We start from the raw sequence: 23,728 nt of genomic DNA, 5'->3' as shown, positions 1-23,728 counted from the left end.
AAGGATAAAAAAGTGCCACAAAACGGTATGCATATATATCTTATCAAAGTGCCTGTTCATGCATCATAGGTTATTAGGCCTCATGTCATCTGCAGTAATCATTACATATGTCCATATGATTTGACATTTGGTGCCTAGTGTAGAGCATAGGGCCACACCTGCATTCATCCCAGTTTCATCACACTAAGTCTGCCTGTCCACGGGCGGGTTTTCATTGCGTTCCCCGCGGCGATAATCCGGACGCGGGGAACGCAGTGAAAGTTCAACATAGCGTTGGTATAGAGAACGCCTCCCCCCCTGTCCACGAGCGGATAATCTGTGTGATTCCCTGCTCGTGGCTGGCAAATCGCAGCATGCTGCGATTTGCCGCAATTCTCTGCGGTCAGCCTATTGTCATATAGGCTGACCGTCGGAGATCCGTCTGCCAGCTCCTGCTCCTGGGCGGCGGCTCCCATGGCGGAGACTCGCCGTGGGACACTACAATGCCCATGGACAGGCAGCCTAAGGCTACATTCACACGAGCGTGAATCTCGCTGAAGTTTTGTGTGTTGCGAGACGCGCGAATTCTTTTGAATTGAGTCATACACAAGGGTAATTTCTTTTCCCCTCACAGCGATGTTGCAAGGTTAAAAATCGCTGCATGTCCTGTTTTTTCGCTTCCCTCGGAACGCATCGCCCATTATTTTCAATGGGACAGTCAAACACATTGCATGTCATATTATGTGCATGTGAGTGCAATGTGATTTTTCCCATTGAAATCAACAGGAAACACTTGCCGATCCTCTGACGGGTGTGAAGCAAGTGCTGGAGAATCGTAATTTCAGAGAAGTGATGCGAGGCGTTTCTGCGTGAAACCTTGCATCCACCGATATAAAGAATGATATCGGCCTGGGTCTCCTGGCACAATATCATGCTCGCCCGTGTGAAGGTAGGCTTTTCCTGAGACAAACAAGATATTATACAGGTCATTCTAACAGCATTTCTACAAGACTTAGGCCGCTTTCTCACAATGTAAATGCTCTCGCAGCGTGTACTGTACAAGACAAGTGGAAGAGATTTTAAAAATCTTCTTTACATGGTGTGGAAATTTTTCTCAACAAATCAGCATTTTTAAAAAACACTGCAGATTCTAAATCCACATCATGCCTACTTCTGCTGTGGATGTCAACCCTGGAAATACAAGAGTTAAAATCCGCAACAAAAACAGTAGCAAAATCTGCACCATTAGGGCTCCCACACACTTGCGTTTGCGTTTTTGTTAATGTGATTGTCAATGGGACTTTCTAATGTTAAAGACGCAACGTAACGCAATTGCGTTTTTGGTGCGTTGCGTTTTTAACATTAGAAAGTCCCATTGACAATCGCGTTAACAAAAAACGCAAACGCAAGTGTGTGGGAGCCCTTAAGGTGTGGACTTGGCCTCTTCGGATTTCCAGCATATATGCTTTGGGTTTCCCGCTGCAGAACGCCCAAAGTGAATACGCTGTGTGAGAAGGCGGTCTAATAATCAGAATGGTAGTTATTGTAATTTGGACAATGCTGTAAAGCACACTGAATTACTTACCTTGTACTGGTCTACATGTATGAGAGGGTTGCACTCCAGACAGTTTTGTAGGTGCTTATCTGATGCTTCTTATGCCCCCAAAAAATAATTGGACAGCTTTCTGCTGGGTTTTCACACTGCATGCAGTCTAATCCCTGCCCATCCACGGTGGCCAAGGGCTGCATGAGTTTGCTGGCAATATTGCCCTTTTTACAGTTAAATCATTGGCCACAACATATGGCCAAATGTTTTGGCCACATGCATTGCTACAGAGTGGAAACTCAATGTTAAATTAAACTCATCTGACCAGTTTCTTCCATGTTGTGGAAAGCGAAGTTGGCCCCTAATAATTTTATTACGGTATCAGCCAACAAATATGTATGGACATTTATACAGCTCCATTCTTAGTGCTGCAAATTGTTGTTAAAAACAGTTACTATCAACTTAGTTGAAGTCTAAACACAGTAAGGTGGATACAATTTTTCTGTCATATTTCTGTGTGATGCTTGCCATTATGTAAATTCTGCGCAGACATTGAGCCAACAAGGAATGATGGTAAATTTCACCTTGGAAGACTGCAGAACTATGAATTGAGTTCTGAACTATACTAAAGGCATTGACTAAAGATCAGTACAAGATAAGTGATGCAATGTATTCAAGAGTTAAGCCTCCTGCACTCGGGCGGGTGGACACCGCATGCGGGATTCCCACAGCAGAGTTCGACCCGATGCACCAAGCTCTCGTATTCGGCAGCTTCTGCACACGCTGTAGATGTGCCAGCCGGCGATTTGTCATGCATGTGTATTAGCCGCCGGTGCTGGGGGGTGACGTGTATCCTGAGATACTTCCGCAGTGCTCACTGGGAAAGTGCCGTGGAATGGACGGCTTCAATTGACTTAAATGGAAGTCAACCGTACATAACCCGCACAAAATCGCAGCATGCTACGATTTATTCTTCGCGATCGGAAAATCACAATTGATTTTTCGCTTGTGGAGATGAAATGGCGTTTTGCCATTGAATACTATGAGCTGTATTTGCTGCGGAGTCCGGAGGCGGAAGCTTGCCGCGGACTCTGCAATGCAAATACGCCCGTGTGCAGGAGACCTAACTCAACTTTTTATGCGCAGCAAAGATGTTAAAAAGTGGACATACCCCATGAAATAAGGCAATGTCAACAGAACGTTCAATCTCTTTAAAATGAGCAAAATATGTTTATCAACAACCACCAGCACTGTTATGAATAAACATATGGCGGTTTGGTTTGGAACCCATCATTTTGTAGTTAGGCCCCCACTTTCATCATGATCCACATCCTTAGGCGCTAATATGTCTAAAGCATAGTATTTGGGGAATTGGGCTGCACTGTAGGTACAGTAATGGGCGCACATGTGGCAGCGGCAGGCAGAATATTGATGGCAACAACAATAATTTAAACTTGTTTATTTGTTTCATTTTAAAGTGCATTTGAGATGTTAAATTATGTAAATATCATTAAAAAAATGAAAAAAATTGAGGTGTTCTAAAACATTTGACTAATAGTATACTTTTAAGCTTTAACCCTATTTTTATACATTTTACATTTTTATATTGCAATAAATATTTCATTTGTCTTATAATGGACTTGGGTCGAGGCATTGACCTGCTCATTAGGATCCCTAGGCCGCCATGCACTGTTACAATTCCAAGTTACCGTTTTTATTGTATACGGTTTTGAATTTGGCTTCATCAGTTTTGCTTTTAATAGCTAACACAATTCAACTCTATTGTATTTAATATTTATAGTAGTATTAAAGGGTGGGGAGAGCAGAAGAAAGTAAGCAGCAAAGATTTTGGGTCAGCGTACTCTGCAATTTGCAATTGGTCTGGGCTGGATGGAGAAGAAAATAAAAAGGGCCTTCAACAGGAGAAGTCACTATAAAGGTTTACTCTGCAAATCGTATTTAGCCTACTTATTGCGCGCATGTTTTTTGCACATGTAATACACAGTACTCACAGCCCAACGATTTACATTGGGCCACTCAGACCTGTGTATTACGCATGTGGAAAAAAAAAACTTAGCATACCCAATTTTGGTGCGTAATACGCACGATTATCATAGTTAGGTGCAGCAAATATGCATGGTATATGCATATTTACTGTGTATTATTAGCGTAGTACACAGACTAAATACGCTCGTCTGAGTGAGCCCTAAGTCACCAGTTGTAATAGTTATGTATTCTGTAACTGTCCTTTATCAGCTCAGAACTTGGAACAGTCTAAGGCTCTGTTCAGATCTTCTTTTGAGCCCATGATGGAGGTATAGGTCAGAAGGATCTCCAAGGCCTATACCTATGATGAAAGGCTGCAAGATATCTCACTGTATTGGCATATAGTGTGATATGTCATCCAAAGGCTTCCATATAAAAAAAACAAAACAAAAACCACAGCATATATGTATACTTTTACAATACAGTGCATAGGAAAGCATAATAGGCTATGCTTTCTTTTACAGGCTCATAGTATGTCAATACAACACTGCATTGGCATATGCTGGGTGTATGGAAGCCTATAGACACATCAGAGGTAATGTACATTATAGAGGAACACTTCCCTATATAAATGACATATACAAAAATGAGATGTAAACACAGCCTAATAGGCAACAATACAGATGCACTTTAGGGTCTATATTTTACACAGCTCTATTGACTCAAACATAGATCACCACAGAACTCAGATGATCTAGAACTGTTGGGTCCAAATGTTGCAGTGCAGAACAGAACCTATGAAAGGTCTGTATTATGATGGCATGAAACAAAGCGTTAGATGCATTTTTCTTAATTGTGCCTTAGACTGCATTCACATGTGATCAGTAACTGTGAGTCTCTTATGGGTTTCAAGCTATATAGTATATTGTTAATCATATAGCTTGAAACACACAAGATACATTTTTATTCTTTGGCTGGTGTGTGCTGGAGAGCCCTGAGATAATCGGGGACCCCAATAAATTACCTTCTCTGTACTGCATCGTCTATACCTTTAATCTGGCCCTGGTGGAGGGGATGGGGCTTAATCATGTAGTCCTACTGCAGGCAGGATAGATGGGAGACGCTTGACAGTGAGGAGTGAGTGGGTGGGGGATAAGAGAGAATTTCTTTATAAATGTTGCAGTTTCTTTTATAATAGGAGACCAAAAAAGATCAAAGGGAAGAGATTAAGGAAAGAAGAGCTGGGAAATACATTTTTTTATTTTCTAGGTTTAGTGTTCCTTTAATTATGCAGTATCTAGTCTATTCCCAGGTAAAAAAATATATAAAAGACAATGATTGTTTCATCCTTTAATTTTCCTAGAGATATGAATACTGTACACATCTCTAATTAACAGTGCTTATATAATGGCAATAGGTAATAACCACCACCATGTTAAAAATTATTAATTTTCTCAAAGTTAAAATCATATACACATTTTCAATTTTACTTTTAGAAATATAAATTTTTGGTACTACAATGAGGAGGCTGTCATTTGCTTAGGGGATCAGGATAAAATCATTAAAGGAAACAGATTACCTCCTCTAGGTACCATAAACTAAGTTATGATGTTTATAAGATAGGTCCCGTGGTGTCATTTTTATAATTACAGGGCTCTCCGTTCCCGCACGGTCACCCCGGGAAGTTGACTCTTCATTCAGTCCATGACTACGCCCTCTCATAGAGAACAGTAAAGTGTGCAGACAAGGCCTGAATGAAAAGAGTCACGATGATAGAAAGTGCATAGACTTCCTAGCGTGACAGTACAGTAACAAGGAGCCCAGCAAGTATAAAAATTACACCCCTGAACTCTGCGGGACCTATCCTATAAGCATCATAACTTAGCTTATGGTGCTTATAAAAGGTGACAGGTTCCCTTTAGGATCATAGAAGAGAGACATGACAGTATTCCAGGTACAACATTTAAAAGTCTTAATTCCCTCAAGGACATGATAGAATTGTGGCTATTATGCCCTTTGAGGAATAAAGACCTATTTTGCACCTCTTCTATGATTCTAGATTGGATCCAAGGATTCTGGTTCCAGGTGACCATGCATAAGTTGCCTCAATAATGAAGTGTTCTGGATTGTGCTGCTGGCACAGTGTTGGTTTCTAGGTGCCCTTTAAATACAGCATTGCTGACAAGATTCCTAAAATGCTGTATGAGAACTATGGAATAGGACAAGAGTAGAGAATGAGGGGCAAACTAAAACGGATTATTCAATTATCTTATAAAATGCACTGGGGCTTATTTACTATTCAAAATACAACAAAAAACAGTCTTACATGCTTGCGCCACATTTATCATGTGTTTTAGGACACTTCTGGATAGTTTTTCCAAGATGTCCAGAAAAGGGGCATGGCCTAAATTGCGTCAAATTGCCACCAATTTCTAAATTAAGCCAACTAATAGGTGGTATAAACTAAGATAGTTTCAAAATTTGAGAGATTTCTCTTTTGGTGATAGACTAGGCAGTCTTACAATGTGCCAGAGTTAGTCTGCACTGTCCAACTTTTAGATAGTATTAATAAATACGCCCCACTATGTTTAAATTAAAATTTTCAAGCTTGCAAAAGCAATTCTGTCCTTCATGCCCCAAGAACAAGCTTCCAGCTTATCTGCAGCAGAAATCCACAAATAAATGCATGCTGAATGATTCATTGCTTTGTCATTATCAGCAAGTACCATGCAAGAAATGAGAAGAAAGACGTTAGAGAGGTCTCTCAGATACAGCAGTAAAACTCTTCACACGAGCAAAGAACAGTGGCGTGTACATTTTATCAATGTCAAAGGCTGTGACAGCTGTCTCCCCAGTGGACCTGCAAGAGAAGCATTCAAAGAGTCAGTGACGGAAAGTAAAGGCCCTTTTAGATGCAACGATTTTCGCTCAAAAATCGCTCAAAGCCGTCATTAGAGCGATAATCGTTGTGTCTACCTGCACTGACATCGTGCAGTTTTTGTTAAGCCGTCGCTGATCTTTCAGCATGCTAAAAAAAAGACAACAATCAGCCTTATCATGAATTTACAGCGGGGTACAGCTGATACTATTGTTTCAGCTGCATCCCGCTCCCTGAAGACAGGTGGAGTATGAAGAACAGAGTGGTGCAGCTGTGTTCTCCATACCCCGCTCAGAGCGCTCGGCTGTTTAACAGCCGGGTGCTCCGAGCGGAGAACAGCTGGATGCAGAAGACAAGCTGGGACACCTCGCTTGTTTTCTGCATCCTCCGCTCTGAGTGCTTGGCTGTGTAACAGTCGGGTGCTCCGAGCCAGAACAGCTGGATGCAGAAGACAAGCGGCCCCCGCTCGGCTGTATAACAGCCGGACGCTCCGGGCAGGGAACAGCTGAATACAGATAACAAGTAGCCCCACTTGTCTTCTGCATCCCTAGGTCCCTAAGTCATATTTGGAAAGACATATTAAGATTTCAGATCACAATGGGAAAAGTCTGATAAAATCCACAACAGATATTTTGACTTTAGACGCTCAGGAAGTTCAATTTCCTGAGTGTCTAAAGAGTCAAGACATTTGTTGACTGTGTCCACCTCATTACGTGGACTAGTGGCATAACTATAGGGGACGCAGCAGTCTCAGTTGAGACCGGGCCCTCCTCACCACACTATGACGCACTCTGCCGTCACGGACTGTGGCTATATTTGCCAAGTCAGTGAGAGACAGATGAATACACTTAATCAGTTATGGTCTGAGAGTAGCTCTATCCAATCAGGGGCAGTCAGGAGAGTGAGTGAGACATTGATCTTCGCAAGCGCTAACCTTACATTCATGGCGGGGGCCTCCTATCAGGAAGCAGCAGCTTCTCATTTGATAGGAGAGTTCATAAGCCATATGTTATTTGTTCGGGGATTGTGGAGGAGGAGGAGCAGCTAGCAAGACTTTTACATAGGCAGATTAATGAAGTGATCACTGTCTGTGCACCCCTCTCCTCCTGTGTTGTGACATCTTCCAGGTGGTGGTGTTGCCTAGCCATGCACAGTGCTGTCCAGTGGGCGCTGGTCAACTGAACACAGCCGGGTGTATGGCTGAAACTGCTGCTAGAGGTTTGTAACTAGTGCGTCACAGTGCAGATCTACTGCACTCAAGAGTCAGAGTCCTGATGCACACAGGGGCAACTATCACTCCTGAGAGAGGGTGCAGAGGGACCAATATTAATCTTGGGTGAAGGTAGTTGATGGACAGAGGGACTACTATTGGGGAGGGGTGGGGACAAACGTATGCATCAGGCCCATGAGCTTTAAGGCCTTTAGACACACTCTTGATGTGGACTGTTTTCTATTTGAAATCTAGGTGCTTTAATACATTAGTAAAACTTTTTTTAATACATTAAAACTTAAGGTGTAATTGCGCTTACAGAAACCGTTCGACACGGCATAGGGTGCAGTTGCACTTTAATTAAACTCACTTGTAAGTAATGTGACACGAATGATGAATCCAAACCATCTTGTTGAATCTATAACGACCAGATGAGCATAGCTGAAGTCCAACATGAAAACTTCGATCCGTTTCCTGCACTGGGGCACGACGGTAATAGCGGAACTTTTGGTAGTCTGCTGATTTCTATTTGATTACAATGTAAAATACAAGAGTTCAAAAGTGCATGCAAAGTTTCTAAAAGACAAGCAAGATACAACTGTTATATACAGTTTTAGAAGTTAAAGACAACGCTAAAAATTATTACAAAGCTCACAAAAATTACTCTAGTAACCACTAAAAATATATACCTCCTCTTTCTTGTTGGTTATTACTGCAAAAACTTTGGTTTGGTTATCTGTGTCTTGTGACAGCCGGTAATGGCCAAACAACATTGCATCAGTTCTGTGGATTAAAAAATTATAGAAGGAAATATGTAGCAATTGCTTGTTGATCTTTGCCGATGTACAGGGCTACAAGTATCATGGTTATGAAAAGTAAAAACAAACATGGCACTTCACAGACAAAGTAATAGTTTTCAAACTGCATAGTTGGACAATCTGAGCATGAATTGTTTGTGTTTTTTTCTGGGGAACGCAGCATTCTTATGTATATGACTAGTATTAGCTAAAAGGGCTATAACAGACTGGGTGTCTGTAATTATACAGAGGATGAAGGGAAAGTCCAACCCACTGGGTGTAAATGTTCAATGTTTTCTACATGCTTAATACTCTGTTTCTTTAGAAAATACGCTTTGCAAAGGAGTCTGGTATTCGCTAACTTTCCTACCCCAATTAATAAACACAAATTCACAATCGCAAGCTTGCCTGTTTATGGTGGTGTATGGCAGAATAAGTGTCAGTACCAAGTTCTTAGCTAGCTCTCATGACTAAGGGCCATTGATGCGCCTGTGTCCAGGTCACATTCCAAAGTACTGGTGTTCCCACTTTTAAAAAATCATAACTTTTACTTTTTTGCTGACAAATCAACATAAGGGCTTGTTTTTTCTGGGTGGAGTTGTTTTTTTTTAATTCTGCCATTTAACGTACTATATATTGCATTGAGAAATTTAATTTCCAAGAGAGGTGAAATGGATTAAAAAAAGTAATTACACAATTTTTACTTTTGGTAGGGAGAGTTCTCTTTAGAACTCTTCTCTTAGAATTTCACTTTTTTCTAGTCCTCCCCCGATCGCTTATACAGTATGATGCAATACTATTGTATTATATTATACCTCTTCTACCTTCTCCCCAGGGTCCTCGGCTTTGACTAACAGTCGAGAACCTGATCTGCTCCTACTAGCTTTAATCCTGCGCCGTATTTTTCCTATCAGCCGGGATTATAGCCCAGGACCAAGAGCTGTAAATTTATTGTGTTTGGTCTATCAGTGGATAAAGGGGTTTTCCGGTCACAATGTAAATTTTAAAAATGCTAAAATCTAGAAGGAACAGCCAAGTAGCGTCAACCTGTACCTTTTATCTGTGTTCTCTTTTTTGTCCCGTGTAGCTGCTGATCTGTTGCTGTATTTACATACAAAATTTCCGCAGTAAACAGAACAGACTGTTACCTACAACTTCCAGCATGCATAGAGCTCGTTTTCCCACCCAGCACTGTAGCTCCGCCCACAGCTGACAGGTCCTACAACTTACTAGCACCAACCTCCCTCTCACTCACAGTGCCAGATGAAGCAGACAGACAGGAGCTTCCAGCACTCTGAACTGCACATGAGCACTACAGCACAGTGCTACTACTTCCTGTACTATTATAATGCACTGCTCACAGGATGTTACGGACAAGGGAGAAAGTAGCAAGTGCGGACAAGATGTCAGAGGAAATGGAAATATTTTTCAGGTGGAGGGTCATGTGACATGGATAGAAAATGAAGAAAGTAGCTATTCCAGGTACAGTGATCCTATTACAAAATGACAAATGACTTATTGTGATTATGTACATTAGATTTAAAATGTTAGTCTGTGCCTAGAATAGCCCCTAAAATACATATTAGTGTATCAATGGATACCACTACGGTCATCAACTAACTCTATTGACTAAAAGTGGGGTCTGTCAGGTTCTATTGTATTGAGAGAAAAACAGTATTGTATAAGAGCTATAATTACCATCAAAAACGAAAGAATCTGAAAAATGAAAAAAAAAAAAGCCTATAGAGCAAACGTGTCAAACACAAGGCCCAGCCCGCCACCTCATTTTATGCAGCCCGCCATGCAGCAACCTAACACACAATCCACTCACCCAGCCTATAGCACTGATCCGGCAGAGTCTGTGACCACTGAGCTCTTTCCCCTCCAATGTCTGCATGTGCTGTCCTGTATGCAGCACAGATGCCGAGGGTAGAGGTCAGTCTGCAGCTCTGCTCTGCTGCTGCTGGACCGGGGCTGCAGACTGGATGAGTTTAATGCCTGTAGGGATGCTGGTTGGCCAGAGGCCAATAGGTGGGATGCTTTTACCACTGGGAGTGCTAAGGGGTAACTTATTACTACTGAGGCCAATATAGGGAAACTATCACTACTGGGGATACTATGGAGAATCGTATTACCACTGGGACTACTACGGGGGCACTATTACTGCTGTGACCACTATGGGGGACACTATTACTATTGGGCCACTGTTACTATTGCGGCCACTACGGGGGTCCCTATTACTACTGGGGCAGAATGAGGGACACAATTACTATACAGTCTTAGGGATCATTCAAATGGGCGCATGCGTGAAATATGGATGTAGGCTTTTTTCAGATCCTTCTGTCTCTTCATGTAACCATAAGGCTGATGTGGCCTACTGTGAAAAGGAGTTTGACACCCCTGCTATAGAGTCTTGTATGAAAAGCGCATTAAAAAAATACCGTGAATTCTTTGTCCTTAATCGAGGCACAATTGTTTGTGGCTCCTCTGGGGTGGTAAGCATAATGATTAGTCCATCAGGAAAAAATCTCAGATACCTGTTGAAAAAGTATTCACAAATAAAAAGATGACAGCAAGAGAACAAAAATAGCAGTTTTTCATGTTTATATTAGGTTACCAATATGAAAAGGAGTAAACATGTATTTGAATAGACTACCTGTAATATTCTACTTGATGCCAAGCCCGGTAAAACCCATCCAGAGACTGTTCTCCCTGGCGGATGTATGTCGTCTTGCTAATGTACACACCTATAAAACAGATAATTCATAAATTAACAATATATTTTTTAAACTATTTTTAAAAAATCTAACTGATTTACCATATAAAGGTCAAGAACTTTTTTTTTTGGAGGGGGTGTGGTGACAGCTGTAATCAGCCTTTTTTAAAGGCTGAGCAGGTGATAAAATTTAGAAGTTAAAAAAAAGTATACTCACCTGTCTTTGACCCCCAGGACCTAGCTTAGCCGCTACCGCTGCCCCGTCCTCATCTGCTGGAAGTCAGGTGACCACTGTGGCCAATCAGAAGCTGCAACAAACTGCTGGTATCATGGCGCCAGGGATGTGAGCGCTGATGTCAGGAGTTTGAAGGGTAACGCTGCGGCTTCCGATTTGCCACAGCGGTCACCTGACTTCTGGCAGAGGTCCACGGCCAGGGTAGCCAGACCAGCTCAGCTGGGTCCTGGGGGCCAAAAGACAGAAGAACAATATACTTTAAAAAAAAGAATTACCATCACACGCCCAGCCTTTAAGAATTTTTTTCTTATAGTCACACAATGCCTTTAACAGTTTTTTGGCCAATTAACAAAATGCAAAGTGAACAAACAAAAGAGAAATCTAAATCAAAATTAATATTTGGTGTGACCACCATTTGCCTTCAAAATAGCACCAATTCTTCTAGGTATACTTGCACACAGTTTTTTAAGGAACTCGACAGGAGATTGTTCAAAGAACTAGAAGAACTAACTTCTGTGGATGCAGGCTTGTTCAGATCCTTCTGTCTCTTCATGTAATCCCAGATAGACTCCACACCTGCCTAAATCTTTTACACAGTATATATACATTTTATTTAAACACTTCATCCTTCTGCACGACATGTACAGTCCGTGATATATGCCAGCCACTAATGACCCACTGAGTATTGAAATAAACATGGACAATGAGCAACTCATTGGGGGCACTGAAGGGCAGCTGTTTGTAAAATACGTGTACATGTAAATATATATATATATATTTTTTTATATATCTTCCTTCTTAGTAAAGGACAGCATCTAAATGCTTAACTTGTTCAGTATTGTACGCTTGTATGTACAAAATGCTTCTCATAACTCCCACATTTCTTTCCCAGAAGGAAAGCTGTCCTAGAGTGCTCTAGGGGTCCCCTCATCACTGATCAGGAAAAGCTACTAGTATAATGAACACAGTATTATTTCACTTCTTGCTTAGTTAGAAATCACATGTTTCGGTAGTAAAACACACCTTAAGGTGTTAATATATGTTAATCATTAGGACCTAGAGCCAATCAGATGTTCTTATGATTTTAGTGGTATGTACTTCTATTGCTACGTCATTTCGAGTATATATGTACCGTGATGTTATCAATAAATTAGAAGCGTACCGTTGTTGACAAACATTGTGTGTCTCAGTGACTTTGCATGCATGCACTTCTCAATCACTAATTTGGAGCAGTACAGCGAATTCAGAGGAAACCATTTGTTTCCCTTAACAGCTGCTTTCACATCTGCATCGGAAGTTCCGTTTTCCTGTTCCGTTTTGGGGAGCAAGAAAGGGGAAACCCTGTGGCTGAAGGGCTCTGTCTCTGGAAGGAACTAAACTGTGCCGAACGGACCGCATTGACTATAACAATGTCTGTTCGGTTTCCGCTCAGCTTCTTGGCTTTTAGATGGAAAAAAAAGTGCTGCATTCAGAAAACATAGTTATTGGAATTTATGGCAAATGTGTCTAGTATACAAAAGCAAATGTAAATACATTCAATGCATTTATCACACATTTACAAAAGTGCAAAACAAACTTGAATGACAAATCGAAAACAGATACCATCAAACCGAACACGTGGCCTTTCTAGAAACATCTGCCTCCAAGTAATATATGGTACCATTTTCACACAGCTTCGACCCCAGACTTTCAAGCATGCTAAACGCCATATCTCAGGATCCCTGCATTATAAGAATAGAACTTAGCTTAATTTCTAGGAAATATACATGAAAAGCATTAAAAAAACATTACTTATAATAAGCACTGAGCTCAAGAATATACAGTTTGAGACCAGCAAGAGTTAACTATTTTACATTAGCTAATCCTGTAAAGCATACTGTCAACGTTACACCCATCAGCCATGACATTAAAACCTCTGACAGGTGAGGTGAATAATATTGATCAGGACAACTGTACCCATCAAGGGGAAAAAGGTATATATTAGGCAGCAAGTGAATGGTCAGTCTTGTAGCTTGTGTCTTGGAAGAAAGAAAAAAAGAGGCAGTATTAAGGGTGCTGCTCCGCTGATTCCTTCCAGCACCTTGACTTGTTAATTCAAACAATATGACTAGTCCAGGTGTCAGTCGCAATCAGCAGAGGTCCATCTGCGTTTTTGCGGTGACGTGTTCCTGGTAGATGATCCAACGAAGGACATCCAGTAACTGACAACAGGGTGTTGGGCTCCCAAAGCTCAATAAGACTTTCTGCCTGACATATAATGGCCACATTTTCTAAGCAATGGCAATTGTCCCTGTCGGACCCCATAGCCGCTGATCTTTGGGAGCTCTCATGTCAGTACTTGATACTGTGCATGTGATAGCTGTAAATTATAAGCAAGCTTAAGCTTATAGGGATCTGCAGGTTATTAAATTCGAAGCTTCACTTTTTTACCATACAGCGTGGACGTTTACTCAATGTGAACAAAAAAAATAGTACAACCATTTGTGTGATTACTTTTAGATTGTGGGTCTATAATTGTAACTTACCTAACAGACACTTGATTAAAAAATGAACCTATATGTCGTCTTCCTTACTATCCTTAATACCACTGACCCAGAACCCTTCTTTGTGGAAATGGTACTAATCTACCTGCAACTCAGACCCCCTTCTGGGATCTTGAGTAATAAGAGTTGTAGACATTCCGGTATTTCATTGAGTCTCGAAACTCAATCTAAACCGCCTTTTCAGGAACCTATCATGTGTACCATTCATTGATGTGGTCAGGTCTTCCATTTCCATCGCCTCCTCTATTATTGTGAACCACATTGGGACCGAGGGGAAAGCAGTCTGCTGCCATAACCTGGGGATACAAGCTCTTGCTGCATTTACCAGATGCCGAAGCACTGAGCATTTGTATGTTGCCAATGGTATGTCGCTGTGGTACAACAGGAACAGTGCGGGCGATTTGGGTAGGGTGAAATTTATGAATTTTGAAGTGAATCTCCACACCTAGGTCCAAAACCTGGTCAACCTTGGGTATTGCCAATATATGTGCAGCATTGTACCCTGCTCCTCTCCACATATCCAACATAACAGGGAGACAGAAGGGAACATGGCATGCAGGCGAGAGAGCACCCTATAACAAAACTAAAGCAGCACAACAGCCACAGCAGCACTCTCTCAACCGAACACTCGGGGGGTGTCAATCAGATGCGCGCCTCTGGACGGACCGGGACCATGATCCACAAATATTTCAAATGCAAAAAAAAAAGTTCCAGGCAGCATCAAATAGGTGCAGTTTAGAACTCAACCATAGTGGAAGAGAATCTTTATTGCACAGAGACCCATGTATAGCAGCAACGTTTCAACCCAAACGTCAAGCAGATCTTTCTTTTCTGCACACGGCACCCTATACCAATGTGTGAGTATCTTGAACCATGTCTCCTGGATTTTGCTAGAAATAGACGATTTGTGTGTGAGTGTAAGAATTTTCTGCCTGTGTTCTCTTTCCCATTTACTTAGGTATGATGGGGTTAGTGTGTCTGGTTGGGAATTCAACTGTTTGTAAACGCGTGAGTGAGTGTATCTAGCTGGGCCCTCAATCATGTACATTTATTCAAAGGGGGTTTTTGGGCGGGTGAAAGTTTGGGGGGGAGGCAGGAATGAAAGAAAGTGATGAAGCTGCCCTATGTGCCACGTTGGTAGAGGGGTCGGATCCGTGAGCACACTCAGTCCCTCCAGTGACATCCATGGCCTATCCTGTATGAAGTGACCTGCTCTAAATTTTTCGTTTGCTATCTATCTACTGAAGACTCCTATCTCCAGCCCAGGTGGGAATGGAAGGTGTGCTAAAATTGGGAAAAATGGAGAGGGGTTGGGGAAGAGGTTTGGTCTCTCACGTACTTTAAGAATTGTCTCCATAGTAGGTACAATTGTTGGGTCTCTGGCTTCCAGGGGCAGGATATCCATAGTAATGCTGTTAAGGGCATTGACAAAGCTTCTCCTTCTATGGCTATCCATTGTTTAGTGTCCCTCTGTCTATGCCAATCCACTACTCTGAGTAGGTGAAATGCTTGGTGGTATGTCCTGACGTCGGGAAGGTCCAATCCACCCTCTGATTTAGGTCTCATCAGTGTGGAGCAGGCTATGCGAGTTGGTTTGTCTGCCCAGATGAATTTGTCTATTAAGGAATTTAAGTGTCTGAAGAATCAATAGCTTTTTTACTTTTCTGTCGACATAGTTGTGCAAGGTGTCATTTGGTCACGGCTTTTTGGTCACTTTTTATTGCATTTTTTTCTTGGAGACAGGGTGACCAAAAAAGCGCATTTCTGGCATTCTTTATTTTTTTTTTCTGATGACTTTCATCGTGCAGGGTAAATAATGCGTTACTTTGATAGATCGGACTTTTCGGATGCAGCAATACCAAATATATATTTTTGTTTTATTATTTAGATTATTTTATTAGAATTATGGCAATTTTTTAAAGTTTTATTACTTTGTTTTAATAATTGGTAAAACTTTATTGTTCCTATTTTTTTTTTGCGATGCTTTAATCTCTCCTGTAGTATGATGTAATGCCACAGCATTACATCATACTGTTATCGGGCAGTCAGTCTATCAAGCCACCCCACGGGGATGGCTTGATAGGTATTCTGCCATTACAGCCCTGGGGCCTCCAGCTGCCATGACACCGACATGGCTCCCTGCAATCTCATCGTGGGTGGGAAGGGGTGAGAGCCGTATGGGACCCCGGCACATCATTTGGGGCATTTAAAGGGTTAACAGATCTGCTCAGCCGCGCGACTGATCAGAGCTGTTGCCGTCGGGTGTCGGCTATAAGAAACAGCCAGGCCGTCAAAAGGCGTATCGGCGGACATTAAGTAACATGGCAAAATAATTAAAAGTGCTGGTTTTACCTCTAAAGACACAATATTAGGTTTTAATGCTATGGCTGATTGTTTTAAATACTGTCACTGTGTTTTTGCAGTGGTCTCTGAGAACACCACAATGTAGCACCCATCACACTGATTGCATTGTTATGTCTGCTGTGTGGCCCTGTACAGTAGTTCTCGATAAAATTGCATTTTGTTAGTAGCAATAGAACTAGTTCTACATATTCATGAACTGCAGCTACGCCACACCCACCCCATCTTCAGCCATTGATTAGTAGTTCCCTCATATATGCACAGTCATATGCAGAAAGCAGACAATCTTTCACTGCAGGGCAGGATGAACATAGCTAGCTGCAGCTCATGAATATCCAGGACTACTTGAAGTGGTCCTCTGTGCATGTGCTGCTACTCATAAAATGCAAGTTTCTCCAAAACTACTGTACAGATACACACAGCAGACATATCACTGTAATAAATGCGACTGTCACTACCTTGTGCTACCCTAAAAGAGGGGTGCAAGAAGATGGGGATAGTCTCTTTAAAAAGAAATCTCACATACTGTTGCAGCAGTAAATTGATAACATGTCAGCATTCTAGAAGATGTACCTTGCACAAATATAAAAGCCCTTGCAGACCAATGAGAGTTGCTCTAATGACCGGAGATCAAGCTCACTGGAAACCACCCAGCGGAAAATATACATCAGTACTTCCATGGGGAGCACTAAAACACAAAAAAAGCAATCAGTTTCTACATAAGACTAGTTACTGTGTTTGTCACACCATTGCTACATGTAAGAATCAAGTCATCATCAAACATCAATTATATACTCTAAGGGTGCCTGTAAGAGCTATAGCTGGTCCATGTTGATTACCGCCAATCGCCCGGCTTCACCTAGATGTTCCAAGCATTTAGTCATTATTCACATGCGGTTTCCACAAAATGACCACAGCTTAAATGTTAAGGAGCAGTTTTACCTGAAATAAAACACCTCACTAATAAATATATGCCATTTCCTCTCAAGTACATTCAACCATTTCCTAGTTTTGGACTTTCCCATTAAGGCCTCGTTCACACGCAGCGCTGCACAGATGTGCAAAAAAACGAGTGACGACACTCCGTTCGCATTGCTTTCAATGGGGCCGCCACTGCTGTTGGTGGCCCCATTTAAAGCAATGGGCTGCAGGCATCCCTCGCAGTGATTTTCAGGAAGGGCTTTAAATATAAGCCATTCCTTGAAAATCATCCCTGGCTTGTGCAAGAAATTTAAAAAAAAATACTCACCTCTCTGCCGCTGTCAGGGCTCAGGCACATCTAGCTGTTTGGGTCCCTGACACTGTAGTGACGTTCTTTCAGCAGACGGGGATTTAAAATCCCCGCCTGCTGAAAGAGCTGTATCTGATTAGCTGAGTGCTCAGCCAATCACAGGCTGAACACTCAGTGGATGTAAACACTGAAGCAGCTGCAGAGCTCAGACGAGAGCCATGACACCTTCAATCAACTGGTTGGCGGGGGTCAAGGGCAGTGGATCCCTTTCTATCAGAACTTCCCTAACTTCTTTAGGTTTGATGATGCATAGAACCTAGTTGTTGGCCAGGTACCCTGGATGACTAGATGCTTGGTATGAGCTACCCATCCCCTGCTGTTGGTATCTGTTGTAATTACCAGGTGATCAAGATGAATCACCTGGTAATTACATATATTCTTTCTTAAGTTTCCACTATATCAGAGAATCTTTCACTTGCTTTGGAACATGAAGCTTGAAGTCCAGTGCGCTTTACTACACATCCTAACAGGATATTAGTAACTTCTGAAGACTCCTGATTGGGCCAGGTCCCACTTGACCGCAGGTATGGAAAAAGTGATGAGACTGAAAAAAGCATGGTCTCCCTGATAAAACTGGATCTTGCGAGGATTAATGAAGAAAAATGAGAAACAATTATTTCCTGTTTCTCTACTGGCAAAAAAGAGGCTTAGATAGAAGACTCTAAAAAGATCCACAAGAAGGATTTTGATTGAACTCAATTTTGGTAGATTACCAGCGATTAGAGGCTTAACCTTTTAAGTTTGATCCTGAAATTCTCTCAAAGCCTCAAAAGAATCTTCTGTGCTGATAAAATCTGGAATCTGTGAAAAAGACTTTACTTATGCAAAGCTTTTTCCAGGATTTCATCTAATCCTGAACCAAAGAGGTCAGCTTCCTCACAGGAAAATCCAGAAAGATGGGACTTTGATCCTGCAAATCCAAACCAAAAATGAAGCCGGATCTTCTGGCAGCACAAGACAAAATTGTCAATATAGCAGCTAGACTAACAGTATCTGTTAAAGCATAAGCCAGAAAGTCCGTCCATATCCTTAAGTATGGCAGGATCTGCTCCTTGGTTGTTTCTGGTGTTCCATCCAGGTTTAACGACCTGTGCCATGCAGGTAGCTGAAAAATAACGATAGTAATCTCTCAAGATATCTTGAGAGCAATCCTTGCCCTCTCTACATTTTGAGGTTGCAAGACTCAATGGATTAAAAGGCTATTAGAGAAGTGGTGGCCCATGTCACCAGAATGTCTATTTTAGGGATTTTATCCCAGTGTGTGATGCCATCTTATATCTCATCTGAAGAGATAATCTCTCAAAGTTTTTAGGCGAAAAGATACTTTCTTTGGATTGGCCCATTCTTTGAAGAGCAACTTTTTAATATTTTTATAAATAAGAATTATTTTCCTTCTGGAATCAAAGCCCCGGAATATCTGATCTTGACTCGGGTGGGGTTCTTTAGGCTCCTCTACTTTCACTGTAGTTCAGACAGCTTTCAAAGGTTGTCCTGCATCTTCTGCTAGAAACAATCAGTTGGGGTCTGAATTGACTCTAATTCCTTCATCATTCTTTTGTTCTCAACAGCCTTGTTCACCTATTCATGAATCGGTGTGAGGATATTTTGAAGGTGCGAACTAGGTTTACCAAATTGCTTTTAAATTTCTAGCAGAACAGTTTCTTATAAGCGAAAGCCAAAAACTTCAAACAGATTCCACATTCCTTCTAAGATCTAAATTTATAAGGAATGTCTCTTTCCTTTCAATTATATAACCGATATTTTACCGGTTATGTATCTTCACTACAATTCTTGACTTTTAAAGGTTTGAAAGTGGACATTAACTGACAACATGGAAAAGGAGAGGAGTCATTTAGTGAGCTGCAACGAATGCTATATGTTTACATACCTACCAGAAGAAAAGACAGACTTCACCTGCTAGAAATGCAAGCTTGTGTCTCTACTGGAGGAAAAGATGCGTAGTCTTCAGGAGAGAATAGCTGCATTGAAACGTATTAAGGAAGATGAGTATTTCCTGGACAGAGTAGAAGAAAATCTTCAAAATATTGAAGGAAAAGAAATGTCCAGTGTACCTGCAGAAGCCGAGGAATGGAAGCATGTGACCCAAAGAAGCAGGAAGAACATGAGTCAGCCAGCACCCATACTGCTTGGGAACCGGTACGAGGTTCTCATGGAGGGGGAGCTGGTACTGGTTCCTGAGCAGAAGGAGAAAGTGGTACAACAAGAAATGACTTCACCCACAAAGAGCAGAGGAGAAAGAGGTACAGCAAGAAATGACTCTACCCACAGAAAACAAAGCAGAGGAGAAAGATGTACCGCAAGAAATTACTCTACCCACAAAGAACTGTGTAAGAAGTGCACAGAGTCCTCTTGAATGGAGAAAAAGAAGTGCTGTTGTGAAGAAGAAGAGGAGAGTGGATGTAGTAGGGGATTCCCGGTTGAGAGGAACAGAGGCTGCTGTCTGTAGACCTGACATAACCTCACGAGAGGTGTGCTGTCTCCCAGGTGCACAAATCAAAGATGTGTCTGATTTGTGAAAAAATGACCAAATATGGGATTGAGAAGGCAACTGTTAGGTGGATTCAGAACTGGCTGAGTGATCGTACTGAGTGAATGTATTAAGTGGGGTACCACAAGGCTCTGTCCTAGGCCCTGTGCTGTTCAACATTTTTATAAATGATCTGGAGAAGGGAATTGATGGGAAACTGATACATTTGCTGATGACACAAAACTAGGAGGGATTGCTAACACTAGGGAAGAGAGAGAGAGAGTATTCAAAAAGATCTAGAAAAGCTTGCACAGTGGGCAGCGACGAACAGAGTGGTATTTAACAAGGAGAAATGTAAGGTCCTACATCTGGGCAAGAAAAATGAAAAAACCACATACACAATAGGAGGAATTGAGCTACGCAGCACATATGATAAAGACTTTGGTATACTAATAGATCATAGACTGAACATGAGTCAACAATGTGATACAGCAGCCAAAAAGGCAAACACAATTCTGAGATGTATTAAGAGAAGCATAGAGTCTAGATCATGTGAGGTCATTATCCCCCTCTATTCTTCCTTAGTCAGACCTCATCTGGAATACTGTGTCCAGTTCTGGGCACCCCACTTTAAAAAAAAGACATAGACAAACAGTAGCACGTTCAGAGAAGAGTTACCAAGATGGTAAGCGGTCTGCAAATCATGTCCTATGAAAAACGGTTAAAGGATCTGGGAATGTTTAGCTTGCAAAAAAGAAGGCTGAGAGGAGACTTAATAGCTGTCTACAAATATCTGAAGGGTTGTCACAGTGCAGAGGGATCAGCCCTATTCTCATTTGCACAAGGAAAGACTAGAAGCAATGGGATGAAACTGAAAGGGAGGAGACACACATTAGATATTAGAAAAAAACTTTCTGACAATGAGGGTGATCAATGAGTTGACAGGTTACCATGGGAGGTGGCGAGTTCTCCTTCAATGGAAGTTTTCAAACAAAGGCTGGACAAATATATGTCTGGGATGATTTAGTAAATCCTTCACTGAGCATGAAGTTGGACCCGATGACCCTGGAGGTCCCTTCCAACTCTACCATTCTATGACTCTCTGAAAGAACCATAATAGGAATAAGTGAGACCATGCAAAAAAGGAACAAGAGCCATAGTGTAAAAGGAAAATAGGGTACTTGGCAAGAGGCCACACCAAAATCTACAGACTCTGCTTGAGCCTTCAAAAGAATCAAGTAGAGTAAATAAGTCTTAAGCTTAGGGTAGTAGGCAGTTAAAGCAGCAGGATGACTTTAAAGCATGCCCAGGAAGAAGGGGTTTGTTCCCTCCCTTTGAGATATCAAAATTCCATGTGACTGACAATCACCGCCACAAGTAGGGTTGGCCTCAAAGTTGATGGTAGATGGAGCTACATACCAAGGTGGTAGAGCTCTGCCCTGCATGCTGCTGACCTCACTAAAGCCCAGAGTAAAGGCTGCTTTCAAGCCCTTACGGATTCCCTTACCCAAGGAAAATCCCCAGTTTGCTCTGCTGAAATGCTGATACAGCATTTAGATCCCTCAGCAAATAAAGAACTGGAACCCACAAGAAGCTTCGGCTGCCTCACCCTCTAGCCTCTGACACTCAGAATCTGTCTGCGCCAGCCCTCCCTGCCACCAGCCATGAGGCAAGAAGGAGGGGGAAGGATTTTTAATGGCTGGTGTGAGCATTAAAAAAAAAAAAACTTACCCTCTTCAAGCTGATGAGGAGAAACTGCTTTTCTGAGTTCCAGAGGGACAAGAAACAACTGGAGAAGGTAGGAAGATGGCAATTTTTATACTGCTTCTGCATGGTTTTTGCCCCTAGGGTAGAGAGGAACCCTTTCCGATGTGCAATTATACATGTGTAGGATAAAAGCAAGACTTTAAAAAAAAAAAATTTGCACACACCTGAAATATGAGTTTGGCTGACATCATATTCTGGCTGGCACAATTTAAGCGAGGACTCTTGAAATGTCAGCTGCTGCTGAAAGTATGATAATAGGTCAGACATCTTGCTGTCATCACTGGCGTCATCCATACTGCAAATAAACAGATTATGCATCATAGGCAGCATCTTAAATAAACCAAAATTACACGGCTCAACAGGTTATTTCTTTCAACAAACTAAGCATGAATTAATTGTACAAGTAAGTATAAGAAACTTTGTAAGGTATGTTAATCACAAAAAAAGTCTTTCTCCACTCGTCATGCTCCTTTCCTCTTTCTTCCACCCTTCCGAACTGCTCACTCTCTGAAGAACTGCTAAAATGCACCTTGGTCTAACAAAAAGGACTGACAGCTCACTGAAGGATCAAACTGCATGATGCCCATAGACGTCTGTGGAGGGGAAGAGAAGGAGGAAGAAGCAGCTGCTAAAAGACGTACACAGACATGTTGCCCATAGACGTCTATGGAGAGGGGAGGAAGAGGAACCGCGGGAGACAGAGAGAAGCTGCTGCAGCAAACAGTGTGTTCTATTGCACTCCTAGTGCTTTATTCACATCAATATGGTTCAGTGCTTCTCTATAATTATCTATATGGTGCTGATTCTTCTGAATGAGTGAATGTGTTAAGGAGCAGAATCTACTAATTTTTTCTTGTGCAGTTTATGGGAATTATCATAGCAGCTAGTCTCCTCCCAGCAGCTCAAGGACAACTGAGAATCAGGCTATGGCTACTTGGTAACTTTGGCTGTTACAATGGTTGCAATGTAGCCCTACGATCTCCTAATCTAATAGAAGTCAATGCAAGTCGCATCGCATCGCAAGTAGTTGTGACCCGCAAGTTACTAAAAAGAACATTTTTTGGTAATCTGATGGTTGCAGTTGCGACTACTTGCAATCTATTAGATTAGAAGACAGCAGGGCTAGATTGCGACTGTAGCCCTAGCCTTAACGTCGCCCTTGTGGAAGCAGCCTATTGCGCAATTTTGCCACAGTGCTACAAATCGCATGTATGTAGAGCCTATGCTTTCTTATGGGTTTCTTCCACACAAGAGATGTTTTGTAGCCTGCGACATTGCAAGACTACAAAATCGCGGCATGCTCTATACAGCCACGATTTCAAGCTGCCCTGAAAATCCTTGCAGGTGGTGCTACAAAGTCGTGCGACTTTGTAGCGACACCAAATTGTGATATTGCCGCGAGAATATGCAGCAATATTGCACAGAACACAGATACGATATCACTGCGATTTTCCTTGCAGCGATATCGTTGGTGCCCGTGTGGAGGCGGCCTTAGAGTTAGTTTGTGGAGAAAACTGCTAAAAAATGTAGGACATAAGACATGCAATAGCCAGAAAGAGTCTTATTCCTCATGTATATACAAATTGGCTTATTCTGAAAAAGTCATCTCTTTAGCACTTGTTTGGGTTATGTTCCCTTGTTCACTTGACGTCTCCAGCTCCCAAGCTTAAAAGAAGCTGGAGACGCCAACCATTAGGGTAGGGTTTAGGACAAACAAGGGGAGAGAGCCCATACCAGTCTTAGGGCTTCTTCACCAGAGCGTAAATGTTTTTACTTTCGTTTGGATGTGCTGTAAATTCACCTGAATGGATGATTTTCTGCGATCAAGTCCCGAGCTTAATTAGTATTTTATTGTCTATTCCCACGGCTGGGTGCAATGTTTTAGCAAAAAAAAAAAAAAAGCACAGCAGACCGGAAATCTCTTGGTCAGT

The 23,728-nt window shown here is 41.8% G+C and overlaps 1 protein-coding gene across 1 annotated transcript in view; it reads right to left on the bottom strand.

The window, feature by feature from the left end:
- Nucleotides 1-2,969: 2,969 nt before the first annotated feature.
- The window catches only part of FBXO9 (F-box protein 9), a 44,449-nt gene continuing 23,690 nt past the window's right edge, over nucleotides 2,970-23,728 (bottom strand). The window contains exons 6-13 of the mRNA XM_066603813.1: nucleotides 21,962-22,092; nucleotides 16,825-16,939; nucleotides 12,950-13,068; nucleotides 11,053-11,143; nucleotides 10,838-10,933; nucleotides 8,289-8,382; nucleotides 7,970-8,124; nucleotides 2,970-6,371 (exon numbers count right to left, since the gene is read on the bottom strand). Of these exons, the coding sequence (XP_066459910.1) occupies nucleotides 6,263-6,371; nucleotides 7,970-8,124; nucleotides 8,289-8,382; nucleotides 10,838-10,933; nucleotides 11,053-11,143; nucleotides 12,950-13,068; nucleotides 16,825-16,939; nucleotides 21,962-22,092 (910 nt within the window). The 3' untranslated portion in view covers nucleotides 2,970-6,262. The remainder of the gene's footprint in view (nucleotides 6,372-7,969; nucleotides 8,125-8,288; nucleotides 8,383-10,837; nucleotides 10,934-11,052; nucleotides 11,144-12,949; nucleotides 13,069-16,824; nucleotides 16,940-21,961; nucleotides 22,093-23,728) is intronic.

This window comes from Eleutherodactylus coqui, chromosome 1 (genome assembly GCF_035609145.1).
Source record: "Eleutherodactylus coqui strain aEleCoq1 chromosome 1, aEleCoq1.hap1, whole genome shotgun sequence".
In the NCBI taxonomy this organism is placed as follows: domain Eukaryota; kingdom Metazoa; phylum Chordata; class Amphibia; order Anura; family Eleutherodactylidae; genus Eleutherodactylus; species Eleutherodactylus coqui.
The sequence above is the reverse complement of the archived record's forward strand: the minus strand, read 5'-3'. Positions and strand labels throughout refer to the sequence as shown.